General features: G+C 34.6%; 4 protein-coding genes across 8 annotated transcripts; all 4 read left to right on the top strand.

Moving 5' to 3' along the window:
• The first annotated feature begins 696 nt into the window (after positions 1 to 696).
• Positions 697 to 5,312, top strand: LOC111466814 (beta-glucosidase 13-like). Its single transcript, XM_023111448.1, has 12 exons — positions 697 to 703; positions 1,720 to 1,883; positions 1,963 to 2,032; positions 3,141 to 3,199; positions 3,294 to 3,369; positions 3,480 to 3,557; positions 3,635 to 3,722; positions 3,806 to 4,061; positions 4,148 to 4,263; positions 4,440 to 4,792; positions 4,868 to 4,976; positions 5,058 to 5,312. The coding sequence occupies exons 2-12, from the start codon at positions 1,722 to 1,724 to the stop codon at positions 5,224 to 5,226; spliced, it is 1,536 nt and encodes a 511-aa protein (XP_022967216.1). The 5' UTR covers positions 697 to 703; positions 1,720 to 1,721; the 3' UTR covers positions 5,227 to 5,312.
• A 358-nt stretch (positions 5,313 to 5,670) lies between these two features.
• LOC111466592 (pentatricopeptide repeat-containing protein At5g66520-like) lies at positions 5,671 to 8,337 on the top strand. Its single transcript, XM_023111320.1, has 2 exons — positions 5,671 to 6,427; positions 6,895 to 8,337. The coding sequence occupies exons 1-2, from the start codon at positions 5,774 to 5,776 to the stop codon at positions 8,089 to 8,091; spliced, it is 1,851 nt and encodes a 616-aa protein (XP_022967088.1). The 5' UTR covers positions 5,671 to 5,773; the 3' UTR covers positions 8,092 to 8,337.
• A 1,672-nt stretch (positions 8,338 to 10,009) lies between these two features.
• LOC111466624 (ETHYLENE INSENSITIVE 3-like 3 protein) lies at positions 10,010 to 13,611 on the top strand. Of its 5 annotated transcripts, XM_023111369.1 has the most exons (4): positions 10,011 to 10,441; positions 10,851 to 12,723; positions 12,816 to 12,944; positions 13,493 to 13,611. In XM_023111369.1, exon 2 carries the CDS (start codon positions 10,876 to 10,878, stop codon positions 12,670 to 12,672), a length of 1,797 nt encoding a protein of 598 aa, XP_022967137.1. In that variant the 5' UTR covers positions 10,011 to 10,441; positions 10,851 to 10,875; the 3' UTR covers positions 12,673 to 12,723; positions 12,816 to 12,944; positions 13,493 to 13,611. The 5 variants fall into 5 exon arrangements, with proteins under 5 accessions (XP_022967156.1, XP_022967146.1, XP_022967137.1 ...); XM_023111388.1 differs by lacking the exon at positions 13,493 to 13,611 and having other exon boundaries at positions 10,010 to 10,441; positions 10,851 to 12,672; positions 12,816 to 13,127; XM_023111378.1 differs by lacking the exon at positions 13,493 to 13,611 and having other exon boundaries at positions 10,010 to 10,441; positions 12,804 to 13,127.
• Positions 13,612 to 16,887: 3,276 nt separating this feature from the next.
• Positions 16,888 to 21,615, top strand: LOC111467010 (lysine-specific demethylase JMJ30-like). The gene is made up of 6 exons (XM_023111767.1): positions 16,888 to 17,416; positions 18,771 to 18,980; positions 19,246 to 19,377; positions 19,543 to 19,686; positions 20,881 to 20,973; positions 21,211 to 21,615. Exons 1-6 carry the CDS (start codon positions 16,943 to 16,945, stop codon positions 21,388 to 21,390), a joined length of 1,233 nt encoding a protein of 410 aa, XP_022967535.1. The 5' UTR covers positions 16,888 to 16,942; the 3' UTR covers positions 21,391 to 21,615.
• Positions 21,616 to 21,623: the final 8 nt, after the last annotated feature.

Raw genomic sequence — 21,623 nt, 5'->3', positions numbered from 1 at the left:
CTAGTAGTTAACGAACCTTGGTTAACAAGGTTAATGAATTTAACCGGTTAATCTTGGATCGTTGGAGCCCATGATCTATAGGTCCATTAGATCCCTCTACTAGCTCATATCAGACTAAACCATAGAACAGTGTGACGAGTGAGTTCGAAGTGTTCGAATTCAAATTAGAGAATATGCGCTACATATATACGATATATTTAACCGCATTTTTTGTTTTATTTACGAATTAAGCAAAAAGAGAGAATATGAGATATTTAAATAAGATTTAAATATTTTAATCAAATATGTGTCCGAATGGATTGGGATTGACATTTAAATTAATATTAAAATTAATTAAATAGTTTAATTAATCATTTAATATTACTTTAATTTAAAATTAATGGTTGAATTAAAAGGAAAAAAGTCAAAAGGTTGACTTCACTCAATATAAAAATCCATGTTTGAGTTAGTGGAATTTTGAGGTGTCAAAATTTGGTGTTACCAAACTTGCATGCTTTCCCAATAAATCCCGCAAATTTTAGTGAAATTTTGAGTGTCAAAATTTGGTGATTTTAAATTTGCATGAACATGCAAATATGATTTAGAGTGATCAAGTTTGGTTTAGGGTTCAGGGTTTAGGGTTTAAGGCCGGAGAATAGTGGAGAAGACACTAGTGGTGGTTCGAAATCGGTTCGTGAGGAAAAAGAAATTTGAACTACAAATGGTTAGCACTCAAACACTCTGAATTTTAATACTTATGAACATGCTAGTTATTTATTATAATTGATGTTCTAAGAGTGTCTAAAATTCAAATTGCTTCGGTATGTGTTATATAAACTCTATCGTATGTATATATATATATATAAATAATGTTTTTATTTATTAGAAGCTACCAAATGGAGTTGAATTATTGTTTGGACTTGGTCAAAGGTCAATAATATAAATTAAATGAAATTGAGGACTTAAAAGCAAATTCCAAAATAGAAACAACCAGAAGAATTTCAGACTTTATAATAATTAAATATTCAAATACTAAAAATTTACACAAGCTAGAAAAGGGTTTCTTATTTTCCTTTCTAAACACAAAATTAGGAAATAATTTGAATTCGAGAAGTTTAGCAACGTCGATGTGTCCACCACCGACAACCATATTTTTTAGATCAAAATATATTTTAGGTGGTGGAAAACTGACACCGTGTAAGAGACTTTTACGTCATTTTAGTGAATGATCATATGGTCTTACAGAGCGTTCGTCTAGTTGTCCAATTAACTTCAAATTTGATAAGCTTTCATCTTTCAAATCTACAGACTTTATGATCTTGTGAAGCGTTCGTGTGTTCAATTGATATCAAATTTGACAAGCTTTCAACTTTTACATGTACAGACTTAACTCGAGTCCCGTGTTAAAAACACTTCAAATCTAAACATCCGTTTAACCGGGTATTTTAAGTAATTACATTTTCTTAACAACCACACAAAACCCATCTTTATACACAATGGGAGATGAGATATTTATCCATTTAGGTCAAAAAAAATAAATAAAATAAATTTTAAAAAAGGGTTTCCCGCTAAATTTAGACATCATCAGTGGGTTTGTCTGGTTTTTGTCGTTGTCGAAAACAAAGAACAAAGACAAGGCTGTCAAAAGTGGAATCCTTCAACTTTGATCATTGGTTCTTCTTCCCCATTATAAAGCTGTCATTTTTTGTGGTGGGTTTTATGTGTGAAAGAAAACCCTAGCCATGGGAAAACTCGTTCTTCTCGTTCTTCTCGTTCTTATCGTTCTTCGTGTTCTTGTTCTTGTTCGTGCTAGTGGAAACCCTAGCCATGGCGTTGAGTTCAGCTTGAACAGAAGTTGTTTCCCACAACGGTTTGTGTTTGGGACAGCTTCGTCAGCTTACCAAGTGAGTTTGAGATAACGATTTGCTGGCATTGTCAAGTGTTCGAGTTGTTTGTTTGTTTAATTTGTTGTTTGATTCTTAGTATGAAGGTGCTGCTAATACAGATGGTCGAGGGCCGAGTATTTGGGATACATTCACACACAAATACCCAGGTCTTGTTTTTTTCTCGATTAATTATTCAATGTGATCATCATAATCTTATCCCGTTCTAACTTTAAATATTCTTTATTTTCGCTTAGAGGGTATGAAGTGTTATAGACTTGATAACGTCTCCTTATAAAGCAAAACCCATCATTCGTTGTCTCTTTAGAGTCACTTTCGTTTCATCGATTTTATTCATGTCTTCTTTTTGTTTAGAAAAAAATGAACATATGAAAATTTGAATTTTCGTAAATAAAAAATTTTATATTAAATAATTACAAAATTAAAAAAATTGATTTTTTAGTATATATTCGTAACAAATATAAAAGTTAAAAAGTATTCATAAACTATATAGTTTTTGTACAGATCTCGACATGATATCAGTCAAAGTCAAAGTCAAAGAAATCTTATTTTCTAATATTCTACTTAATCTATTTATAATATAATCAACAAATTCAAATTTGAAACATTATTTTATATATAAAAAAACGTTTGAAATTAATAATCATTATGAATTGTCCAAGTGGACCCATTTAAGTCAATACAAAAAAACACGTGGGACCATTGAATTGATATAACGTGAATCCTCTATCATTACATTTTTCCTTCTAAATATGTGTCATATTTTCTCGATGAAATAGCTGAACAGATCCTTAATCCAAGTTCATACAATCGATAATCACTATGTTCAGATTGATTCAAGCCAATAAATTTGATGGGTCTTTGTAGACCCTAGCTTATTTGACCCGTCTTGGGTCAACCTATAACATTAACCCCATCCACAGTCCAATACCTATAGTAGTCGAATTAGTGCGTTCTTGATTTGAATAATCTCTAGGAATGCACGTGGTGGGAACAATTAGTCATTCCATATAGTGCTCAGTCATCGATCACAACAATCAAACTACCTTAATTTACTAGACTCGAATTGATCCGTGCTAGTGCATTTAAGGAACACTGAGCCTATTTGACGAGTCTACCGTCCCTCATTCTATTAAAAAAAACATTAAATCAAAAAATTATTTATTATTTTATTATTATTATTATTATTATTATTTTGATAGGTTGCTAATCATTTTTCATAAATAATATATTAATACATATTGGGATTAATGGCAGGCAAAATTAAAGATGGGAGTAGTGGAGATATAGCCAATGATGCATACCATCGCTATAAGGTAAAGTGCACGTGACCATTAAAAAATATATATATATTATTAATTAGCTAATTAATTAATTAATTAATTAATTAATTATCTTATGGTTTAACAGGAAGATGTTGGGATTATGAAGAAGATGAATTTAGATGCTTATAGATTTTCAATTTCTTGGTCTAGAATCCTCCCAAGTAAGTCTTTTTTTTTATTTTAATAATTTGGGTTATTTTAAAAATAAATATTACTCGATGAACGTTCTTCGCGTATGAATTTCAATCCATACTTGATTCTATTCCGACAGAAGGAAAGCTTAGCGGAGGAGTAAACCGTAAAGGAATTCAGTACTACAACAATCTTATAAACGAGCTACTAGCTAAAGGTTCTCGGGTCATTCAATTTTTAGTAGCTTTCGAGATAATAAAAGTAATTTTAACCCGATATAAATACGAAATACAGGAATCGAGCCATTTGTTACACTCTTCCATTGGGATCTTCCCCAAGCTTTAGAAGACGAATACGGTGGTTTCTTGAGCCCTCGTATTGTGTAAGTAACAATTTTTTTAATTAATTTATTTAAAGAATATAATGTTATTTAAATAATTATATTGAATGATTTGAACGTAAAAGGGATGATTTTAAAGAGTATGCGGAAGTTTGCTTCAAAGCGTTCGGAGATCGAGTGAAGCATTGGATTAGCTTAAACGAGCCGTGGTCTTATAGCATGGGTGGATATGCGTTGGGCATACTTGCCCCAAATCGATGCTCGTGGTGGCAGAACTTGAGTTGCAGTGGCGGCGATGCTGCTACTGAGCCGTATCGGGTCGCTCACTATCAAATTCTTGCTCATGCTACCGCCGTCGAGCTTTATCGGGAAAAATATCAGGTCTTATATTTTGTTACATCTATATATATATATATGTATATATATATTATATTAATGGGATTATTTATAATTAAAATTATTTGCAGAAATCTCAGAAGGGTTTGATAGGAATAACGCTAGTGTCCCACTGGTTTGTTCCAGTTTCAAATGCAAGAAAACAGCGCAAAGCTGCTTATAGAGCTCTTGATTTCATGCTTGGCTGGTAAGATTATTATTATTATTATTATTATTATTATTTTAAATAATTAAATTAATAAAAATATTTATAATCTTTGTAATTTGTTTTAAAATATTTTTTTAAATTTAATAATACACTTAAATTTTTTAAAAATATAAAAAACAAAATAATTTTTTATAATTATTGTTCTTGAAAAACAGGTTCATGAATCCATTGACGTTTGGAGATTATCCAAAGAGCATGAAATCCCTCGTGGGGAAGAGACTCCCAAACTTCACAAAAGAACAATTCGAGTTAGTGAAAGGGTCGTTCGATTTTCTTGGATTTAACTACTACACTACCAATTACGCCCAATACACTCCACCCCCCAATGCTAATCGTGCAACCTACTTCTCCGATGCTCGTACCAGTCTCTCAACCAAGCGCAACGGAGTTCCCATCGGCCCAATCGCCGCTTCCCCTTGGCTCGCGGTTTACCCTAGAGGCATTCATGACCTGCTTCTATATATAAAAGCAAAGTATAACAATCCCGTCATCTACATTACAGAAAACGGTACGTTAACGATCGGCTTTTCACATAACTTTTGCTTAAGATAAGAACTACATTCAAAATGCTTTTCTTTTGTAGGAGTCGACGAGTTTAACAATATCACTCTCTCCCTAAAGGAAGCACTTATAGACAACTTTAGAATCGATTACCATCGATCTCATCTCTATTTCCTACATAAAGCCATCGAGTAAGCCTTTCTCAGCTCAAATCTCTCTCATTTTTCCCGTTTATGTACTATCGCTCACAAAAATGGTGCAAATTTGTGAAGGGATGGCTTGAGAGTCGAAGGGTATTTTGCTTGGTCGTTGTTGGATAACTTCGAATGGTCGGATGGCTATACGGTCAGATTTGGCATCAACTTTGTTGACTATAAAGATGGGATGAAAAGATACCCTAAAAAGTCAGCTCACTGGTTCGAGACTTTCCTCAAACGCTAGAGCTGCTGACTATGACTGCTACTCTTTTAGTGAAGAAGATGAGCCATTAACGACTGAAAAAGCTTTCCAATAATCTCATTCTTGAATATGCTCGATGATGAAAATATTGATGTTGATAAAATGGAGCTCTGAAAAACTCGGAAGATATGTCGAGCACTAAATATATATTTATATATATAATTATTTAAAAATTTCGAGTTACTTGACTATTTTATTTTATTTTTATCTAATTTTAAAAAATATTAAAGAATTTTTTTTTAATAATAATAATATAACTCACATTTAAAAATACTCTATAGATATTCTTAAGAATATTATCGACTAAATATATTTATTAAGTATATAAATTGTAAAATAAAAGTAAAATAATAATAATAATAATAATATATATATATATATATATATTAATATTGCCAATAATTAAAATCACATTTATTTAGAACGTCAAAACAATATTGAACTCAACATGGCGAAATGCAGGGCCGCCATTGCTGCTCTTAGGGGACTGTTCTTCAAGCTTCTTCAGTAAGTCCCTGCCTTTAGAAAAATGATACGATACGATTTCACCTCTAAGCTCTTCTTTTTGCTCGATTTCTGCAAATCAATCCACCAAATCAAACAAACCCATGCTCAACTGATCACTACTGGTCTTGTTCTACACCCAATTGCCACTAACAAACTTCTAAAACTTCTTTCCTTCTCCAGATTTGGTTCTATTTCTTATGCCCAAATGGTGTTCGATCATTTTCCCCAACCAGATCTCTTCCTCTACAACACCATCATCAAAGCCCACGCGATTTCAGCCACTTCCTCTGCAGATTCCTTCACAAGGTTTCGTTCTCTGATCCGCGATGGAAGTTTAGTGCCCAATCAGTATTCTTTTGCATTTGCCTTCAAGGGGTGTGGCAATGCTGTTGGGGTTTTGGAAGGGGAGCAAGTTCGTGTTCATGCTGTTAAACTTGGTTTGGAGAATAATTTGTTTGTGATGAATGCGTTGATTGGGATGTATGTGAATTTGGGGTTTGTTGGGGATGCTAGAAAGGTGTTTGATTGGAGCACAATTAGAGATATGTACTCGTGGAATATCATGCTTAGTGGGTATGCGAAATTGGGGAAAATGGATGATGCTCGGGAACTGTTTGATGAAATGCCTGAAAGAGATGTTGTGTCGTGGACAACAATGATTGCTGGATGTGTCCAGGTAATTTGATAAAAACACAACTGCATTCAGTTTTTTTTAATCTTTTTAATTAAAAGGATAAGTTATAAGTTCTGTCTTTTCATTTTGGATTTCTGTCATGACCAATTAAGATATGTTCATGTTGAGTTTGTGGCTGTAAATTAGTCGTGAAACTAGATAAAATACAACCACAGTATAGGAACTTAAGGGTCACAATGTTTGGGATTTTAACAAACCATTAACGTTCTATGATTTTAATTACTTCTTGGCACAGTAATACTATGCTACCTACGGTATACGCTATGCCATAATGAGAAGCCATTTTTACTGTCTTTGCGGACAGAAGCATGTTTCTGTCTGGTTTCCTCAAACATGCCTCTGCGGGGAAATCAAATGGTAAGCAATTACTCAGTGTAATATGAGTTGGGTTTAGTTCTAGCAGGGATATTTATGCTTCATAAAGGCTGAAATATGATCTTCATCCATAGGTTGGTCATTTCATGGGGGCTTTGGATATCTTCCACAAGATGCTGCAAAAAGGGGTGGGCCTAAATGAGTACACGTTGGCCAGTGCCCTTGCAGCTTGTGCTAATCTTGTGGCGTTGGACCAAGGAAGATGGATGCATGTTTATATTCGAAAGAATGAGATACAGTTGAATGATCGGTTGCTAGCCGGACTCATTGACATGTATGTAAAATGTGGTGAGTTAGAGTTTGCCTTGAAGCTTTTCAACAGTGAACGGATGTCGATTCGGAAGGTTTGGCCTTGGAATGCCATGATTGGTGGGTTTGCAATGCATGGGAAATCTAAGGAAGCAATTGAGGTTTTTGAACAAATGAAGGTTGAAAAAGTTTCTCCCAACAAAGTTACATTTGTTGCTTTGTTAAATGCTTGCAGTCATGGCAATAGAGTTGAAGAAGGAAGACGCTATTTTGAATCAATGGCCGGTCTCTATGGAGTCGAGCCTGAGTTAGAGCATTATGGATGCATGGTGGATCTACTGGGACGTTCGGGACGCTTGAAGGAAGCCGAAGAGATCATATCAAGTATGCCTATGACAGCAGATGTAGCTATCTGGGGCGCATTACTTAGTGCTTGCAAAACCCATAAGGATATTGAAATGGGAGAGAGAATTGGGAAAATTGTTACAGAGCTGGATTCTGACCATCTGGGTTGCCATGTTTTATTAGCAAATATGTATTCCTTGACTGGGAATTGGAATGAAGCCAGGACATTAAGGGAGAAAATTGCAGTAAGTGGGAAAAAGAAGACTCCTGGTTGCAGCTCCATCGAGTTGAACGGGACGTTCCATCAATTTCTCGTAGGCGATCGGTCCCATCCTCAAACTAAAGAGCTGTATATGTTATTGGATGAGATGACCACCAAGTTGAAGATGGCTGGTTACATCCCTGAATCCGGAGAAGTTTTGCTGGATATCGATGATGATGAGGACAGAGAAACAGCTCTGTTGAAGCACAGTGAGAAGCTGGCTATTGCCTTTGGGTTGATGAACACCGCACCTAGAACTCCAATTCGCATTGTGAAGAACTTGAGAGTATGTGGAGACTGTCATCAAGCTATAAAGTTCATTTCCAAGGTATACGATAGGGAGATTGTTGTAAGGGACCGAATTAGATATCATCACTTTAAAGATGGAGCTTGTTCGTGTAACGATTACTGGTAGCGTTTGTTGTTTATCTGCTAATCTGCGTAGCCACACCTTCAAACTCTCTGCCTTCATCGTTCAGGTACATAAACTCTCAACTTCATTGCCAATACCTAAATAGAAAGTCATTTTTTTCATATTTATGTTCATGTGAATTAGCTTAGCATTTGATGGATCTAGCATAGTTAGAAGATTTCTGCTACCTCTTTGAGTTACATGTTAAGCTTTCTTAATATTCATCATCGCTTCATCTTGTTGCCTTCTCTTCTCTTGCTACAAATATCATTTTTTTTTCATGGCTGTACAAGTTGCTTAGGGAACTTGAATGTAACGCCCGCTCCTCGGGAAGCCCGTTTCACTGTCCTTATTACTGAGACTGATCAATTTTACAAAAAATGTTTTATATTTAAACCACCGTCATTAAGTTTCAAAATAAGACAAAACTAGATGAGTATAGCTGACAAATTCAAAATCTTTCTAGTATATCTTAAGTTTTACATGTAACAGGTTATTTATAAGTTTTTGGACTCGGATCGAATCCTCGATCCAATCATTACCTTGGCTCTTAGGCTCGATCATTACCTTGGCTCCTAGGCTCATCTAATAAGACTAATCTATCATTATTAAGGTGTTCTAGCTAACATGTTTTATTTATTGGTTCTCTTTGTGCTTACTACAAGTTTTTGACTTGTATGTAAAATTCGCTCTTGATTAAATACGGTTGGAATGACAACAAACTTTTTTTTATCTCCTTATTATTATTTTTTTTTACTAAAGAACTTGATCAACTTTTTCTTTGCATGCACTTCGACTATCATTATAGTACGAATTGAAAGGTATTCACTAGCGCCTCACCCTGTGGTTGAAAGGAAGTCTTACTCCATTCACTTTTCTACTTCTTTTATGCACTTGTGATAAAGGTGATATATTGTACCTTCGTTATTGAGTTTTATCACATAATAAGTTTGAAGAGTTGTTTCGTAAAGTTCATTTCAAAAAATTGAGACCTCTTATTGGGTTGGTTTTACAAGCTTTTTATTAGACGATCATGATTAGTGTTTTTCGTCTCTTAAAAATAGTTTAAGTTAAATAGATAATGTGGTCATGTCGTACAGAAATGTTGGGCTATTAGGTGCTAAATACGTATTCCAAATCCCGACTCAAATACTGAGCATGAGGCGTTACAACAAATTTGACCATCTATTCCCTCGTAAAAGCTGTGTTTGACCATCTACTCCTCCCTCCAGTTTTTTATTAGAAGACATGATTAGTGCTTTTGGCTTCTTAAAAATAGTTTAAGTAAAGTAGATAATATAGTAATGTTGGGTTATTAGGGCTAAATACAAATTGAATATTTTTTTATATTTTAAAATGGAAAGTGGGTCCAAAACCATTTTTTATATTTTAAAAACACCCCATCAAAAAGAGATTTTAAAGTCAATTACTAATTTAACCTCATCAAATCACATTTTAAATTCACAAATTAGTGTTTACATATTCTTAAAAAACACAAACACCCACTTAATGTGAAAATTATTTTCTTATTTTCATTAAATGTTATTATTACTATAAAATGATTAAATTGTGTAATGCAGAACACCTGGAATTCATTCATGGCACTAAATAATTTACCAGTCTGAGTGTGACGTGTTCTACTTTTTTTCTTTTTTTCTTTTTTTAAATTTATTTTTACCATAAAAATCAATTTTAAGTTTTATAAATAAAACTACTTTTCTCCTAAAATCTTACCCAAAAAAATTATCTTGTAATTTTAATTGTACAAAATTTGTCTTAATTTTCAAGTATTAATAGTTTCCATTGGAAGAATTATTTAGAAAAAATTCCCACAATTTATTACAAAAATTTAGCGAAAAAACTGTTATTATTATTTTTTTTTTTTTTGGTTCTTCCCAATGTGATTGTTGATTTGATGAAAAAGTTTGAGAATTTGGGTTCTTCGAGAGTTAAAAGAAAATGAAAAGAAAAAAGTTGGCAACTTAATCGCAGCTCCTTGACCATTCATCCGTATCTGGCTGCGTAGAATGTCTCTCTCGCTCCTCCTTTTTTTGTTCATTTGATCTATTTACTTCTTTTTGTTCTAAAACCCCTTTTCGTTTTGTTCTTCCCCACTCCCTTTCTCTCCCTCAATTTGCATCCGATTTCCAGTAATTCTGTAGCCTTTTCGTCTTTAATCCCTCTTTTCACGTTTTATTCCCTTTCTTTTGCGCCCATCTGCTCGTTGTCGCCTTCTTTCGAGCATTCAAGGGCTTATGAGACCCTATTGTTCTCGTTAATCCATTTTCGCTTTCTGGGGTTTCGATTTCTATGTCTGTTCATCCTTAGGTTTCGCTATTGGACTCGATATTTGGTAAGATTTTGAACTTTCCCACCTGCCCTGTGATTCAATTTGGTTTGTTTTCCTGTTTCTTTCCTGAGTAAGTTGAGAAACTGTTGGATTTTTTTTATCTGGGTCGTGTTGATTTGGCTGTAATTTGATGGAAATTCTAATCTGCTGATTGTTGAGATTTGGGAAGTTCTTGTTTCGCGATTTTTGTTTTTCATCTCTGTAATAGTTTAATCTTTTTGTTCGTTTTGATCTTTTGCGGCTGCTGGAGATATCGATTGATGTGATTAAAGGGTCTTTCTGATTGATGGATATTTGATTCTGCTAATTGAGATGCGTTTACAGATTGAAATTTTGTAGGAGAATGCTTATTGAATCGATATAGCCAATAAAATTCTGAGTTTGTTGCGTTCTTTCTGTGATCTCTTACTAGCAGCAAAACAGATATCTGATCTTAAATGGAGAATCTTATGATGGTTGATGATACGTTGGGATATTGTTCGGATATGGAAGTTGATGATATAAGGTGTGACAATATTGCAGAGAAAGATGTTAGTGATGAAGAAATTGAACCCGAGGATTTGGAGAAGCGTATGTGGAAGGATAGGATCAAGCTTAAAAGGATTAAGGAACGACAGAAGATTGCGGCACAACAGGCTGCAGAGAAGCAGAAGCCAAAGCATACGTCTGACCAGGCTCGGAGGAAGAAGATGTCTAGAGCTCAAGATGGGATTCTCAAGTACATGTTAAAACTTATGGAAGTATGTAAAGCTCGGGGATTTGTATATGGCATTATTCCAGAAAAGGGGAAACCGGTTAGCGGTGCTTCTGATAACATTCGAGCGTGGTGGAAAGAAAAGGTTAAATTTGATAAGAACGGGCCGGCTGCCATAGCCAAGTATGAAGCAGAATGTCTTGCCAAGGGAGAGACAGATGGAAATGGAAATAGGAATTCCCAGAGCGTTCTTCAAGATCTTCAGGATGCGACACTCGGGTCTCTTTTGTCTTCGTTGATGCAACATTGTGATCCCCCTCAGCGGAAGTACCCTTTAGAAAAAGGGGTCCCTCCACCTTGGTGGCCCTCTGGAAATGAAGCTTGGTGGGAAAAACTCGGGCTATCTCATGGCGTTAGTCCTCCTTATAAGAAGCCACATGATTTGAAGAAGATGTGGAAGGTCGGGGTTTTAACGGCTGTGATAAAACATATGTCACCTGATATTGCAAAGATAAGGAGGCATGTACGTCAGTCGAAGTGCTTACAAGACAAGATGACAGCAAAGGAGAGTGCAATATGGTTGGGAGTTTTAAGCCGAGAGGAATCTCTAATTCGACAACCGAGCAGCGATAATGGGGCATCTGAAATTACAGAGACACCGGTCGGTGGTCGTGGTGGAAAGCAAGCTGCCATTAGTAGTGACAGTGACTATGATGTTGATCTTGCAGATGATGGTGGGTCAATTTCTCGTAAAGATGACAGGAGAAATCGATTGGTGGATGCTGAGCCATCCAGTAATCTACGCAACAATGCTCCTCAACCTGCTCAAGTAAAGGAGCAAGGTGAACAGCATCGGAGAAAAAGACATCGTGGTGGCATGACAAAACCTGCTGATGAAACACTGAACGAGGAAGAATTAAACGTCGAGCCAAGAAATACTCATCTAGATATAAATCATTCTGATGTACCATTAGGTAGACATGAAATTCCAGGAAACCAACCCGAAAAGGATACTGTCACAGCTTTGAGGCCACTGGAGAAAGATATGGATGTCCGATCAGACGTACCAGCTCCCCAGTTCGACATGTTCTCCACGAGTGCCACGGATAATATCAACATAATTTCCACTCAGAGCATGTATGTTGATGGAAGGCCTTTGTTGTATCCCGTAATGCAGAATGTCGACGTGCAACAGGAAAGCGCTTACGATATTTATAATCCACCAGTGGAATATAATTCCAACTATGATGTACAGCATCCTCAATTTGTTAACGAGCCTCAATTAAGATCGGAGGAAGGATTACATGTGCCAACACAAAATAGAAACGACGAGACGATTGGAGGAGATTTCAACTATATAAAAGAAACGTTCGACAACAAACAAGATAGGCCTGTTGATTCACAGTTTGGATCACCAATCAATAGTCTCTCATTAGATTATGGAGCATTTAACAGTCCATTCCATCTTGGAATCGACGTTTCGAGCTCGTTCGATGACTTCTTGGTTGACGACGATTTGATCCAATACTTCGGAGCTTAGGTTTGCTAATTCTGTATATTCTGAGCCTTGGATTCTACAAAATGCTTCCTTGTAATGTGCCATTCCTCCTGTTGTAGTTTGCTTTTGTCTGAAGTAAATATATTAAAACTGATGCTTCAATTCTAATAAAGTTTCTATGCCAGGGATTGACTGCAAGAACGCAGCTCATCGACGTCTACGCTCGACGGGGTTCTTTTACCCGATCAGCTGAGAAACGCTCCTGTTTGGTCTTATCTAATGCCATCAGGACTGTAGGTCATATGATTTTGCAAGTAAAATGACTACTTTCTATGCATAATGTTCGTTTTTTTCGGTATGTTGGTCGATTTGCAGGAAAATTCATGGCATTATTCTCATGTTCTGGTAGATCAGGATGTTAAAAACAGCATCATTGTCTTGTACTGATTAGCATCTCTGGTTGTTCAATTCTCTAAAGTTCCCCTTTTTGTATGATCCATTCGTCAATCTTTCTCCAATTTCTGCTGCCTGTTTATGAATCAAGACTACCCATCCAGCTCTTGAACTCTTCTAGTCTAGTCCGAGTTTCACGCGAATGCATTTCCTTTCGTAACGGATTAGAAAAACGTCTAGTTTTATCTGTTTTAGTCGATGGTCTCTTTATTCACCTAACGACTTTTCCGTCTCTATTTCATCAAGAGAGTATGCAAGGGATTCGCGTTTTCTTGATCAGGCAGACGAATTACGGTTGTGCATCCCAAAAGTTCGTATTAGATATTTTGATTGAGAAAGAGAATCGAGGTGATTTATTTAAACTCGTTGTTATATTTGATGAGAATATGACTGTTAAAGGTGTGTGCAGTTGAACCAAAGCAACTGCCGGGGTCGGGGTCGGGGTCGGTGTCGGTGTCAGTGTCAGGGCCAGAGCTGATTTCATATCATTTGCATCTGGTAACATCTATCATCTCCCTTACTGCTAAACCGTCAATATTGCAAAGCTAGCTAGTTTCGATCCCGTTTAGGTGTTACTTGTAGATCATATGTTTCGTCACATAAATGCTTTTTTTTTTTTGTGCTGCTCTTCGAAAAGTAGGGAAGAAATGCTGGAATCAAATTTCATGAATGTCTAATATGGATATATGGATATATATATATTTGCAAGTGACTAAACATATCGAGTTTATATAGGTTATGAGTAGAAGGTTCGAATCTTTATCCGACCTTTAAGTTTTCTCGTGGTATTCTCTTTCCAAATTAGGGGTATAAAGGGGAGAAACTTGAATAGGTTGTCGAATCAAAATCGATTGACCTAATAAATTTCGATTCAATTAGTATCGAGCGAATCGACTATCTTTTTGAAATCCAATGGATGATAACATTACCTATATTATATCTGTTAAGCTATACTCATATTAGTCGAGATCTTGAGATTATTGGACGTGGTTAGTTATTAATTATATTGTCTATCCAATTTGTATTAATATAATCTAAGTCAAATGTTTTTTTTTTAATTTTTGTATTGTCGAGATATTTACCTAGAAAATAATATATTTTAAAAGTCAAAATATCATTTGGGTGTTGACTTTTAACAAATTTATGGAATAGAATTGATTAATTTGGAGGAGTTTTGTTTTGAAAATTTAAAAATATATATATTCATTTATTTTTAGTGAATTTAAAATATATGTATGAAATAAGATTTTTTTTAAAAAAAAATGATATTTGTTTTTTCTGGAAATTATTAAAAAATAAAATCTATTTAAATTTTAGAACAAAATTAAAATGTAAATAAATTTTATTTCCTTTTCTATTTGTTTCTTCTTGTTTTAATTGCGAAATTGTTTGGATCAAACTCGAAAGTTGACCTGAACAACTCAAATAGAGCTCAACCTTAACGAACCCTCTATTTTTTTAGTTGGGTTAGATTAGGTTGTCGGATTTTTTTAATTATTTTTTTAAAAAAATCAACTGATGTATCATTTTATATTAATAACTAAAATCTTATAAAATTCAAATATTAAACTTCACAAGTCACAACGCATCATTAACATAAGTTACAAATGTTTAATATTTTTAATCTTCATAATAATCTTAAAAATAGGATAGGATTAGTTAGTAACTCTATTTTCGAATTAGTCGGGTTGACCCAAAAAAAAAAAAAAAACTTCAGCCTACGACCAACTCAAATTTTTCAATTTTCCAAAAAATCAACCCAAATCAAATCGAAAATAGCCTAACCCAACCTAACTTTTATATTTTGAGTTAGATAGTCTAGATTGATCAGATTCTCGAATTGATAGTGACTATAGTTGTCACTAAAATATAGACAACCTGGCAAATCTTAAATTTTGAATTTTAAAGAAAATAGAAACGTGACAAATATTGTTTTTTCTTTTTCTAATTTCTTAATAAATTTCATTTTCTATAATTCATAAGAAATAGAAACATTTTATTTTAATTTTTATTCAGTCAAAGATACAAAATATTAGTTTAGTTTGTGAAATACACATCGGATTTTGACTTCTTACAAATAATATTTTCCTTTTCTCCTCACTGACGTGGAGCTCTCTCAATCACCCAATGATTTTCACACGTGGCATGATTTGTGCATGCTAAATTACCACGTGGCAACTTCATATTACTTCATAACTTGCATGATATTTTTGTCATCTCTGACGTGGAGCTCTCTAAGTCACCCAACTACCCGTCATGTACGTATGTCATTTTATATTGCCACGTGGCCACGTAAAATTATTTGATGATTTTTTCAGTCTTTTTTAGCTTCTTTGAAATGTAGATTTTTTTGTCATAAAATTTAATGTTCATTCTTTTCTAAAAAAAAATAAAAAAAATTAACCCTTCTAATATATATATATATATATATATATATATATATTAATTTATAAAATTTTAAAACATAACTATTATTTATTAACAATTATTATATGTTATATATATTTTAGTAAAATTATTATCTCAAAAGTTAATAATTTAAAATCAAACAAAAATAGCATTTCATCTCATAATTTTTTAATGTATAAAAAATTATAAAATAGAAAGTAGTAACCAATCACTGTTTTATTTATTTATTTATATTTTTAGTATGTAGCCCATCATTATTGAAATAATAATAATAATAAATAGAAAAATATGAGAGAATATGGTTTGGGAGTTGATGTTGATGGTTAAAATAAATAAATAAATAAATAGTGGAATTTATTTCGTGTTCTTATTGTTTTAACGATGCATGCGTCGTGTCACTTAAAAATGTACATTAAATTTTATTTTAAAATTATTAGACATTAATTTTCCTTTTTTTTTTCTTCTTTGTATTTTTTCTTTATTTATTTTTGTTATTTTAGTAAATTTTTGAAACAATAATAAATTTATTTAGGTCATTATGCGTTAACATATAATAAAGATAGAAACTTTATAATATAATTTGATACGATTATTTATTTATTTGAATTCTAAGTAATACAAATATCAAAGTTTAGGTTATAATTGAAGGTTTTGAAAGGGATTATTTATTTATTTTTTATTTGGTGAAGCTATGATGGGTCCCATAGACATTGATTTACCTTGACGTGGAGCTCTCTTAGTCACCCAACCATTGCATGCGCGTCATTTTGTGCCACGTGGCAATATAAATATATTTTATTCGTCCGCTTGATATTTTGCGTTTCTAGAAGCTACGGCCGTACCATTTTCTTTTCTTTTCCTAATATATTTAACTAATTGAATTATATTTAAATTACCACATTTTTTTATTTTAAATAAATTATAAATATTATTTTAATTTCAATAAAAGCAAATGATTATATAAAAAAAGGTAAAAAATACTTAAAAGAAAAATGCATTTATCTTATGCTTATAATATTAATTTGCTCATTATATATCGTTATTTTTTAAAAAAAATTACAGTTTTGTCTTAAAATATTGAAAAAATAAATAAATATATGATTTTTTTATTTTTAAATATTACATAAATCATTTTATTATTTTGTCACATGTGAGACATCTGAAAAAAATTATATGAATCCAAATAATTTAATTCAACCCAAAAATAGAAAAAGAAAATATTCCTAATTTTGGGTATTTATTTAAAATAAATAAATAAATAAAAAGGAAAAAATGATATTGAAAAAGTGACATTTTTCAATTGCGTTACCCCACCAACCAAAATATCTTTGCAATTTCAACTGCTAAATATCAACTGCTTCTCCCTTCAATCAATTTCATTCAATTCTCTTCTTCTTCTTCTTCTTCTTCTTCCTTGGATTCTGCAACTGTAGCCCTTTTTCCGGCAGCCATGTCTTCGTCGGGAGCTAAAGACGGACCTTCTTCATACCATTTTGAAACCCCTCTTCTCGACGCTGAGTTGCCGTCGCTGCTACACTCAATCTGTGAGCACGGTGGCTATGCCTACATCAGTATGGCGGCTCTCGCGGCTGCCGGAGACTCACATGCTGCCGAGGCAGCTAGTGAGATGGCTTGGGAGCAGCTTCATTCTGGCCCTTGGCACTCTGTTCTCCCTATATGGCGTGATGCCTACTCCATGGCTTGCCTCTACATGGCCAGGTTCCATTTTGCTGGCGGCGACTTTAAGGAGGCTCTTAGGGTTTTGGATATGGGAGTGATCATGGGTGGTCCGCTTTTGAGGAGTGATTTGGATTCTGCCATTGCGAAAGTATCTGCTGCGGCGAGGGTTGTTAGGGTTTTGGATGTTGCGGAGAAGGATGATCAATTGGAGCCTCCGTTGGGTTGTGAGGAGCGGAATAACGAGGTGAGATTCGTTTTTTTTTTTCTTTAAATTGATTTTTGTTTGATTTGAGTTTCTTAACTTCTTGCTGTTGGTGATTCTAATGTTTTGAAGAACTTGGTTGCTGATACTTTCTTAGTTCATTTCTGTCAAACTGACTGTTCTGAATCTTCTAATGGGATTTTTGTTTTTCATTTTTCATTCACTCATTTGTGAAACATTAGTGTTCTAGTCTTACATTTCAGAAACGAAGATCAAATGGATTCATTTTCTAAATCGTGGTGGATTTTATTCTTCTTTTGATGATGAAAATTCTGCAGTTACTTGAAGTTTTTTCCTGTAAATGGTTGCTAATGTCATTGTGGGATTACCACGAGGAAGCCCAGAGCTACCCTGGATTTAAACAACTAACTAGTTTACTTGCTAGAAGCGTTCTTGTTCAAGTTAAATTTCGTGATGAGGCAAGCGTTGGCGTAGACGAATGCTCGTGTTCTATTTGATTCATTTTCACTGGCAGTGCTTAATGATGGATTTCATTACTGTTGTTTAGAATGATGTTATTCTGAAACTTATTTCTTTTGGGCTAAGTATATGCTAGAAGGTGAAAGTCACTTGGAGATCGTCTGAGAACTTTAGGAAGAAATGATAGTGTTCTATCTGATGAACTTACAACAGTACCTGGACTGAATAAGTTTTATACAATTAGTTCCAAAGCTCAAGTTACCCTATCAAGCCCTTCAAAGAGTCTCCCATTCCATTTTAGCCAAAGCTTAGAGTAGTAGCCTTATTAGTATTTAGTGACAATGTGACGAGATTCCTGTGCGTTGAACAGATGGCTATAGAGCATTTGAAGTAAGAACTCCTTTACACATCTAGGGAGAATCACTTGAAACCCAAAACAGTTGAGAAGCTTCTGCCACGAGTTAATGGAGAACGTGCACCAAAGAGAGATGATTTTGATTCACATCCTACTGTTGTCGAAAGATATCTAGGATTCCTTGCTGCAATTCTATCACAAGTATTAATGCCGTGGAGGAATCATGTCCGAACAAAATCTTATCTTCCTTCCAACATTGGGTCTTCCATATCACCTTACTCGACCCGAAAGAATAGCATCATCCACAACCGAGAGAATTTGAGAAAGGGAATTGCAGGAGAACTGCCCTGAAATTCAAATAATATTAAATTTCTAATTTATTAACTATTTTGATTTTATGCCCCTACCTTTTAAAATTTTTCTCTCTTCCATCATTTCTTATTATGATTGTGCTAATGTTCTGTTTTCCTATGTGGTGTTGATATAATCATATTATCCATGTTTCCGTGTCAATACCAAAATCTGTTCTAACAAGTAACATGGGATGCCTTCGACGTATAGGTTCCTTGGAATTTACCAGTAAAGGCTCTCACTAATAAGATAGTAGCAAAGATGTCTGCTTTATCTCTAGAGGGATTCTTGCGTGAATATTTCCAACCAGGTTTCCCAGTTATTATTAGTGATGGTATGGCTCATTGGCCAGCTAGGACAAAGTGGAAGAACATGGATTACTTACAAAAGGTTGCTGGCGACCGTACGATCCCAGTTGAGGTGATTTATTTATCTGTTCATTTGTTTATTATCAATACGATGAACAGTCCTGGATCTTGAGAATGTGTGTACCAAATTGTATAAAGTATTTCTTGACTATTATTCTTTACAACCCTTTTGAAAGGTTTGTTTCCTTTCTTTTTTCTTTATATAATTTTTTGTAATTTTTCTTCCTATTGTTGCTTAACTCCTGCTGACTTGATATTGGAACTGATAGATTTTCCACCCCTGAACTGAAGGCTTGTAAAGCTTTTATGCTTTTCAGGTTGGGAAGAACTATTTACGTCCAGAATGGAAACAAGAGCTTATTACGTTTTCCGAATTTCTTGTCAGGATTCAGTCCAATAACCGTTCTGATGATATAACGTATCTCGCTCAACATCCATTATTTGACCAGGCACGTATCCATACATAACTTTATCAGTTTAGCATTGTATGTGCATGCATATCTGTGTGCATCTTATGATCTGGTAGATTCTTTGAAGAACATAATGGTAACCTATGGCATTTAGTACTGCAAATATTATTAAATATTTTTCTTTCTTTCTTTCTTCAAAAACAGATAGATGAGCTCCGGAAGGACATTTGTATTCCTGATTACTGTTTTGTTGGTGGCGGAGAGTTAAGATCTCTTAATGCTTGGTTTGGCCCACCTGGGACAGTAACACCTTTACACCATGATCCTCATCACAATATATTAGCTCAGGTTTGTATTAACAGATGATTGCTTGAAATGATTACACTGGAAAGCCTTGTAACTTTTGTGAGCTAATTCTCATTTTTATTTTTCCTTTTTTTTTCTTTGCATCTTTTCATTTGGTACTTCCAACCCTACATTTTGAACTATAGGATGGAGTCGTGCTTCAACAATTGAATAAGTCACTTCTTAAGGCTGAATATAAAAAGGGTTCGTGTCATTTAGCATTCAGATTTTCAGGATATTGATTCACTGAGTAGTAAAACTGCAAATTTTTCTTAAATGAACCTGTTGACTTGTGAACTGTTGGCAAACTGGATAGAGTCTGGAGACAGGAAGTAAAAGCATCCTCTGTTGCGAGAAAAAATGAGGCAGGGATCGAGTGAATGTGATAGTTCTATTGAAAGGAATTGTGTTGCTGCTTTGGAAATTGGTAGAGGTCTTGGAGATAAAAGATTTTAATAGAAACAATGTCTGTGAGATCTCACATCGGTTGGGAAAGAGAACGAAATATTCTTTATAAGGGTGTGGAAACCTCTCCCTAGCAAACACGTTTTAAAAACCTTGAGGGGAAGCCCGAAAGGGAAAATCCAAAGAGGACAATATCTGCTAGCAGCGGGCTTGGGGTGTTACAAATGGTATCAGAGCCAGACACCAGGCAATGTGCTAGTGAGGAGGCTAAGCCACGAAGGGGGTGGATATGAGGCAGTGTGCCAGCAAGGACACTGGGCCCGAAGAAGGGTTGATTGGGGGGTGCCACATCGATTGGAGAAGGGAACGAGTGCAAGCGAGGATGATAGGCCTCTGAAGGGGGGTGGATTGTGAGATTCCACATCAATTGGAGGGGAGAACGAAATATTCTTTATAAGGGTGTGGAAACCTCTTCCTTGCGGACGCGTATTAAAAACCTTGAGGGGAAGCCCAAAGAGGACAATATCTGCTAGCGGGTGGGCTTGAGCTGTTATTGTATGCTGAAAAAATCTCAAACTCTTGCATTGCATTCATGCAGGTTGCCCTATGCACTTTTTTGTGACCGTACTATATTTTTTCTCTATTGGCATGTGTACATATATTTACATAATCACGTTTATCTGAAAGAGGGTGTGGATAGTGATGCTTTGCACGCATAGTCTGCAAGCTTTTACAACAAAGAAATTGCTGTTACTTTAATACTTTGATACTTAACTGTTTCCTTTTGTACAGGTTTTAGGCAAAAAGTACGTTAGGCTTTATGATGCTTCGTTGTGTGAGGAACTTTACCCATACACTGAAACTATGCTTTGCAATTCCAGCCAGGTAACCACTCTAATAAATCTTATGTGATGAAAAACTGACATGATTATGGTTTGAAATTCTGGAGCATAGCCATGAGAATTATGGTTTCTTCATTAGTTATCTATCATCTTATCATTGTTTCTTAAATTTGCTTCATTGATCTGTCGAGCGTTATTCATTCCACTGTTTTTGTGTTTTTACTCTTTACAACGACCACCGTGTTTCGAGCTTACGCTGTTCATAAATATTACTTTGAAGGTCGATCTAGACAACATAGATGAAAAAGAGTTTCCAAAGGTGGTGGACTTGGATTTTGTGGACTGCATTCTAGAGGAAGGTGAGATGCTATATATCCCACCAAAATGGTGGCACTATGTTCGATCCCTAACAACTAGCTTTTCTGTTAGCTTTTGGTGGAACAATTGTGATGAAAATTGAACCGCTTCCTGATATTAATGCCATTTTTTTTGCCCTCATTCTTTGTTTTGATATAGAACATTGAGAAAACTATATTATTAGCCTCTGCTTCTAATGATTTGGTATACCCCTTACCCACACAAGATGGTGCCTTTGTCATAATGTCAATACAGATGGTGTACCGATTATTATTGCACTTTTGAAAGCCATTGTCGCTCTTGATACAATGCATTATTGTTTTGGCCTCAATCATT

Source organism: Cucurbita maxima, unplaced genomic scaffold (assembly GCF_002738345.1).
Source record: "Cucurbita maxima cultivar Rimu unplaced genomic scaffold, Cmax_1.0 Cma_Scf00002, whole genome shotgun sequence".
Lineage (NCBI taxonomy): Eukaryota > Viridiplantae > Streptophyta > Magnoliopsida > Cucurbitales > Cucurbitaceae > Cucurbita > Cucurbita maxima.
Note: the sequence above shows the minus strand (reverse complement) of the source record. Positions and strands in the feature narration are given on the sequence as shown.